At 37.1% G+C, this 7855-nt stretch overlaps 1 protein-coding gene across 3 annotated transcripts in view; it reads right to left on the bottom strand.

Annotated features, from left to right (window-relative positions):
* The window catches only part of rufy2 (RUN and FYVE domain containing 2), a 25155-nt gene extending 19212 nt beyond the window's left edge, over nucleotides 1-5943 (bottom strand). The window contains exons 1-2 of one of the 3 annotated variants that reach the window (XM_015386471.1): nucleotides 5694-5943; nucleotides 2985-3288 (exon numbers count right to left, since the gene is read on the bottom strand). In XM_015386471.1, coding sequence (XP_015241957.1) covers nucleotides 2985-3060 — 76 coding nt within the window. In that variant the 5' untranslated portion in view covers nucleotides 3061-3288; nucleotides 5694-5943. Of the gene's footprint in view, nucleotides 1-1149; nucleotides 1843-2984; nucleotides 3289-5693 lie in introns of those variants that run through there. The other 2 variants (XM_015386470.1, XM_015386472.1) reach the window with 2 other exon arrangements.
* Between the last annotated feature and the right edge of the window lie 1912 nt (nucleotides 5944-7855).

Raw genomic sequence — 7855 nt, forward strand, 5'->3', positions numbered from 1 at the left:
AAAAAAAAAAAAAAAAAAAACAAAACAGTGTCAGATGAAAAAGGTGACAACCACCCTAAGGTTAAATTTAGCTGAGAGTGGGAGGGTAAGAGATGCTGCTGCTGAGGAAATATAATCATCGACAGCCGAGTAGACTGAGTCAGGAGGGGTTTATATTTTAAACTGAACGACGTAGCGAGATGTATGGAAGAAGATTAGGGCCACTGGAAAGAGGGAAAAAAAACATTTAAATGATTTTTAAATATTATTTCAGTGTAATATGGGAAAAAGTCAGAATTCTGACTTTAATCTCTCTAGATGGGCACCATGAAGGAAGATATGTGGGAGCACTCAGCTTCAGTAACAAAGATGTGAGTTGTTTTGGAGGGCCAGTAACACAATGGTGGAAAATTTTGAAATTAGGCAACTTTTTACGTGCCAGAGAGGTCCCCGGTGATGCTATTTCATTAATGGAGGAGCAGAAGGTGATTAAAACGAGAGAGCTAGTTTTCTCTCTAAAACAGACATGGATACGGCTTGATGCTAACATGTTAGCTCTCAGAGTTCTGTGAGAATTCTGAGATTAAAGTCAGAATTCTGAGATTAAAGTCAGAATTCTTAGGAAAAAGTCTGAAGTCTGAGAGAAAACTCAGAATTCTGAGAAAAAATTCAGAATTCTGAGATTAAAGTCAGAATTCGGATTCGGATAAAAAAAAAGGAGTCAGAATTAAAATCAGAAATAATAATAGTAGTAGTAGTAGTAATAATAGTTCTGTGAGAATTCTGAGATTAAAGTCAGAATTCTGAGATTAAAGTCAGAATTATGATTTTAAAAAGTCAGAATTCTGAGATTACAGTCAGAATTGTGAGATTAAAGTCAGAACTTTGACTTTTTTCTCATATTATTCTGAAATAAAATTAAAAAATCAGTTAACTTTTTTTATTTTTTCAGTGGCTCTAATCCTCTTCCGTAGGAAAGTGTTATAACCCCAAAGCCTTTTTTTTTCCCTTATGCATCATGTGAGACCCGGCTTAGAAAGCTGTGTGGGAGATGCATGAGTAAAACATCGATTGGTTGCACTACGACGATGAAAAGTGAAGACAGCAGAGAGAGCAGAGGGTCTGTCACATCGTTTCATTTATTATCAACCAGCATGAGGCATACTGTACCTTGGACAGTCCAGTCCCCGGGAAGAGAATTCCTTTGTTCCGACACTTTGGGATGGACGTGAATGCTTCCTGAAATGGTCTCTGATGCTTTCCTTGCTAAAGCGAAGATAGGAGCCTGCCATCGCCCGTCTCCAACACCTCCTCCTCCTCCTCTAACAGTGCTGCTCGTCTTCTCCCCTGCACTTGATTTCTCCTCCTGGAGCCTCAGAATGCCGAACACCTGGCCTTTCTCTTTACTGCTGTCCGCCTCAGACAGAGCCAGGTCGTGCTCCGCAGCAGCAGATGCCATGTTCAATATTTTTAAAGCTAACCGAGCTCCTCGATGCAGCTAAAGCACCAATTATCCAGCTTACTTCCCGTTAGTTAGCAACAGATTTTGGCAGACGTCACCGATTAAATGTGTGGCATCCCATCGGTTAAATGATGGCATTAGTTTAACAACAACAACAGCAGCAGAAAAAAAATCCAGCTGTCCATAAAAGTTACACCGCCCCCGGGCATAAAAGCGTCATATTTTCTACATTGTGTGCTAACGGCTGTGATTACAGCGCAGCAAACAGCGTCTCACAAAGCGTTTCTATGGCGTACATCTCGGAGGTGTACAGATTTGTTTACAGCCAGCTAACCTAACCGACAGTTGGTGTCCACAGTCCCGCTGCTGCACCCTGTGAAGAGGCGGCGTCAGGAGGCCCACGAAGATCACAAAAGGCAGCGAGCTGCACTACGTCATGATTTTACAGCCTGCTACCCCCTGCTGGTAGAACCTGGAACTTCAGGTGGCAGCTCACTGAAGATGGTTCATCAAACTTTAGAAAATCTCATTCAGAATTGGTTGTTTTTCAGTCAAACCCAGATATGACATATAGATTCCTTGGTTTGAAATATTAAGTTTATCAAAGTATTTTGACATATTTAGATTTTAGACCATGGGTCACCAACCTTCTCAAGGCAGAGGGTTACTTCATAGGTACTGAGTCATAGTTAGGGCTACCAATACTGGCATATGAACTGGAGGGATGGGCGTTCATCTTAACTTCATACATAATAAGCATATTCTTAATTGAAGGAAGGAAGGAAGGAAGGAAGGAAGGAAGGAAGGAAGGAAGGAAGGAAGGAAGGAAGAATAAGCGTTCACCTTAACTTCATACTTAAACTTATTTTTATTGGAAGGAAGGAAGGAAGGAAGGAAGGAAGGAAGGAAGGAAGGAAGGAAGGGTCAGTGTTCACTTTAACTTCATACGTAATTAAACTTATTTTTATTGTTTAACTACTAATTTTATTTATGATATTGTTATTTTTAAATCTCTATAAATGCTTAAAAAAGAAGGGCAACAGAATAAAGTAAAAATGTCAATCTGTGCTGTGTTCAGAAGATGCTGTGGGTACCCCATGGTGCCCACATCATGTAGGTGACTCCTGCCTTAGACCTTAACGCAACAGTTTGTTTGCATTTACTTTATTATATTCAGTTACTTTAACACAATTGTTTCATGTTAGCAGAGTAGGACATTAAACAATTGTGTTGAAGTAACTTAGTATGATTAAGTACGGTAAATGCCAGAAGTGGTTGCATTATTTTTTTTAAGTGCAACCAGATGTTTTCATACACTGGAGATTAATGTTTTCCGATAAAATCCCCAGAAATGATTCATTTTTGTACTTTTGCCAGAAAAATGTATGAGATAGCTTTAAACAGAATTTTCTATTTTTGTTTAAACTGAAATCTACACTTCAATATGGGTTTTTTTGTTGTTGTTTTTTTTCTTGTATTTTTTCCAAGTTATCAAAGTCAAACAGCTGAGGTCAGTCATTTAAATTTTAAACCAGAGGCCTACCTTGACTGTAAGCCAGACGCTCTATGCTCTCACTGTGAGTGATGCCCCAGCGATGCAGGCTCTGGGGGGAGTACATGCTGAGTGGGAAACTCCTCTGCCCCCTGTGTCACTTAAAGGTGTTCCTGAGTCTTTGAAGGGTTTTGTTGTAGAATGGATCCTGCAGAACTAAAGCTGGGCAGTGAGGTCCAGTTGTGTTTTGGACATCCCAAATGACCCTTCCTTCTTCACAGTGGTTGGCTGAATCATTGCAGTCCAGTTTGATCAGTTTTTTCTTATACTCTGGATGTTCTCAATGGGGAGTGATCTGTGCAATAAACAGAAGATGCTTCAGACTGATCTACAAAGCGCATACTGGAACAATACTAGGCACATTTGTGATTTTGAATATTTTTTGCTTGTCTAATTTTAAAAAAAGAGAGAAAAAACTATTGATACTGATTAATCTTATGCAATGGATATGAAACGAAACATGCTGTTTGTGAATGTCGTGTCTGAGCAGAGAAATACTTCATTAATAAATTCATTTGGTTTCATTTTTTATGAATGAATAAAATATGACAGAATGACAGAATTTCTCTGTCAAGCTGCTACTGTTCAAAGTGACAGAAACCCCTGTATTTAGTCTATATTCTCCTATCCTTAAAATCCATAATAATATACTTGACAACCATTGTCCTACTACAGATACATTCAGTATTTAAAAATAAGTCACAAAAAAAATGTCCATATTAAACATACGACTTACTTTTTCTTTTCATAATTAATAATCCAGAGGCTTCAGCTTCGCCAAATAATGACAGAAACCCTTTAAACCCTAAAATCATACAATCAGAGAGTCCTCTGTAAACGGTGACAAAGCCCTGTTTCATTTCCTCCTCTGTGGTTTTCCTGCTCTTTCCTCCCTTTCTAATCACTAAAGGCTGACCAGGGATCATATGACCAGTTCAGAACACATCTGTGGCTTTTTGGCTGCTTCTGTACCTCCTGTGTTAATTTCCTGAGAATCAGCCTTTTAGACAGGATTGCATTGCAGTTTAACTAATCTTAAGAGATGATATAAATTTTATTTGTGATGAGTTTGGAAGGTACAGTTTTTAAACCTTCAGGAAAACTAACGTTTTTTTGTTTACAGCTGTCTGTCTGTGTTAAAAATATCTTGAGGAGCTAGATAAGACAGTTGACTTGAGGCAGAAACAAGGCTTACACAAAAAGAAGATTTTCTTACAAAGCATCGTTATGGCAACAAGAGGGTCCCATTAGCACCTCTAAGCTGATAACAAACAGTATATAATAAACTACTACTCTCTCAGTTAATAACCCCACCATACAACAGAAATAATAACGTCTTATGGTTCTCCATTCCATAAACAAATACTCCAATGCACGTGAAAAAAATATTCAGCAACATATATCAGAGGTATAAGTGATAGAAGCATTAAAGCTATAAAATGCTACAAACTCACCTTAGATGTATCTGTGACCAACAATATCAACATATCAGGGTGAAGGCCTTTGTTTGTTTAGCTGTTTAGTTTTTTGCAGCATTAATTATTCAACAAGTTCCCACTAACAGATGTTCCTTTGGAAACATTAAACGAGATACTAATCAAAGTTCCTGCAGCATTTTTCTTAATTTTTTGTCACTTCTTTTCCCTCTGTATTATAATTTCGGTTTTGCTTTTTTATTAGATTACCTAAAACCTCTTTTTGGTTATGTTAATGTAGGTACATATCTAAAAAGCTCAGCTCCGGGAAAATTAATCACAACAAGATGATAAGGAAAAAAAAAAATATTAGTGTAAAGCTAATACTGCCTGAAAACTGAAAATGTTTAATAATCAAAGTTTCTAACATGTAATCATCTTATTTGTTCACTGTTTTAAGTCATGATAATTGGTTGTTTCTGAAGCTTCTCTGAACTTCTATTATCAGAAATGTACCCCATTCATGAGGAACTTCAACAGATATTAAGACAAATGTTTGTACATAAGGCTTTACTGATAATGATCTTGTTAGTGAGAGAAAGAGTTTTTGTTTAGTGAATTTTTTAGGATGCATCATGTGAGATTTTTGAAGGAAAAAGCAGTTCTTATGTCAAAAAAGTCACATCGGATGTGTGTGATCCTGTGAACACTCCAACCAGACTGTACTCTAAATGCGTTTGTTAACACATCTTTATAAATGATCTATTTCCAAATTAAGGTAATATTGTTCAATTTTTTTGCAGATATCAGACCACTGAATTAATCCCTAAATAATGATTTAATTATTTTATTCTCATTTGGACTCCTTCCATTCATGTCTGAGCCACACCTATGCAGCCCACCACCCAGTGTCTATATGAAAATCTAACTTTATAGCTAAATCAGGAAATCACAAGCTGTCAGGAGGGTTTTTTTCACCATTGGATGTGAGGTGCTGTTTCATTGTAGTAACCAGCTTGTCACTGTGCAGCAATCCTGGACACAGCGCTGCAATAATAAATACTCTGATACAGCTCACAGGTTTATGAATAATCATTATATAAACAGAAAAAATTTGTTTTTCTAAATTTAGTTTACAGATCACTTTCAACATGGCATAAATATAAAACAATATATGTGCATTTGAATGTAGCAATTTTGTCAACTTCTCTTATTATTCTAGGTTACCCTAACCTGCTGTTGCTGAATGCATGTGCATGCTATCATGCAGTTACTATTGCCTCACCTTAAAAGCAAGAAGCAGAGATATTATCCTCACTCATTCATTAGTGCAGAAACTGGCCACTGCAGGCTTGATGTTCAGCAAAGCTGTAGTTCATCGCTCTGGTTGTAAAAGATAAAAGCAGTAATCAGCATCTCCCAGATGTCCCACTCTAAACATGTCTGTCTCTGTAAATAAAAAAAACGCCATCCAACCATCTACGGCTACTTTCTCAGCTTAGAGGCAGTGAGCTGGTACATGCTCTGGAGATATCACCGACAGAAACCACAACCATCACCCCACACATCACCCAATGACAAGAAAGCAGACAGGATGGGAGGGGGGAGGGCTTCTAGAATAAGATAGGAGGAGGAGGAGGAGGGCTTGCAGGGAGACAACTACAGCAAAGAGATGATGGGAGTGATAGTGACTTAAAGAAAAAAAAGCAGGAAATACAGCAAAATATGCATTAATATCTTCTTAAAAGCTAAATATATCAGGTTAGCAGAATGTTTGAATGACATGTATAAAGGGATGAATGAAAACAGCAAATATATTACCAGCCAATCATGATGGGAAGGAGGGCCTTGTGTTTGCTGTCAGGTGATTGGCTTATTTTGAAGTGAATGACGGTGCAGATAACAGTGCAGCTGGAAAATAATCTCAATTACAGTACAGGAATGCCCACTGAGAAAATGATGCAGAGACTTTTCTGCACATGCAGGAACAATGAAAGTATGAATAATTTTGAACCAAACTGATATTACAAATGTCCATTATTGCACAATGTATTTGTTGTATTACACATTTCAGAAACAGCAAAAAAGAGAACAGTTATTTTAGACACAGCAATCCCAAATAATGTCAATATAAAGATGGAGGAACGTCAGGAAGATAATGCCAAAAATATGGAAAGGAGACTATTTCAAGGCCTTGGTGGCGACAATTGGTGATGTATGTGACTGAGGCTGCCAATCCTAACATATTAGATCCTAAGCGGTACCTATACCTGTAACACACAGCAATCTTTTGAACAGATATTCTCTAAAACCAGATTTTATGACATTAGTTTCCTTAATTCAGTTCCTTTCATCTTCACATCAGCTCTGACCAGCTTGTCTGTTCCTGTTAAAGAAATGCATCTACACATCATGATGCAGCCAGTACCAGGTCTCACCAGAGATCAGGTTTTGGAGCCATGTGATCAATTAGTTTTCCTTCAAACAAGGGCTATATTTTAGTAAATATCTGCTGCCTCCTCTGTATTGCTTTTGAAAAAACAAAAGTCTTGTTATAATTTCTTCTAACAATGACCGTTCTTGACACTTCTATAATGGCAATAATGGGGGAGCAAATGAAATAACTTTTAAGTGGTCAACAGATATCCCACCTGAGCAGTTTCATGTCTGTAAATCCCCCAGTTTTTCACTTGAACCTCTTGACTGTTTCTCTTTCACTAACTCCTTTTGATAGGCATGATCATTCTAGTTAGTGGCTGCATCTTGAGAAGTTTGTATCACACTTCTTTAATTTTAGGTAAAGGGTTAAACAATCCTTGGTGGATGCTTAAAGCTTGCAACCTGTAAATGTTTTAAATTTCCCTACATTTTCACCAAACATATACAAAGTGTCTGTTGGTCTTTGTGATGCTGTTGTTTCAATGATGACTTCTGTTGTTTATCACAATTTTTATTTACTATACAGGTGATTTCTAAAATCAACTGGTTACAATGGACTTTATCTGCTGGATGAGTATCTAAGTGAATGAGACTCAAATTATGTATCCAAAGCTTTTTAGACAATTGACAAATCATTTAGCACGGATGTATATATCTGGGGGCGAGAATGAATCTGTTTTCCAACCTGTGTAGGTGTACTGTGAAATTACCACATTTAACGTGACGTGCTATTGGAGCCTCTTAAGAATTAGATTAGTGTCATTTTTGCTAAATTACTAATGTTACATATTTTGAGGTTATGGTAATGGTAAGTCTACTGTTGTTTATTTATGTATTTATTTATTTTATTTGAGCCTCCTCCTGCTGGGATTAACAAACAGAAGCCGCTGCTGTGGTTGATCTGATTGTTTGGTGAAGGAGTAAAACAAATTTTCTACCACATTAATTAACGTTTATATTTAATTTTTTTTTTTTTTTAAGATTATTTCTGTTATTTTTATAAGTGAA

The sequence above is a fragment of the Cyprinodon variegatus genome, unplaced genomic scaffold, assembly GCF_000732505.1.
Source record: "Cyprinodon variegatus isolate N-32 unplaced genomic scaffold, C_variegatus-1.0 Scaffold369, whole genome shotgun sequence".
Classification (NCBI taxonomy): Eukaryota; Metazoa; Chordata; class Actinopteri; order Cyprinodontiformes; family Cyprinodontidae; genus Cyprinodon; species Cyprinodon variegatus.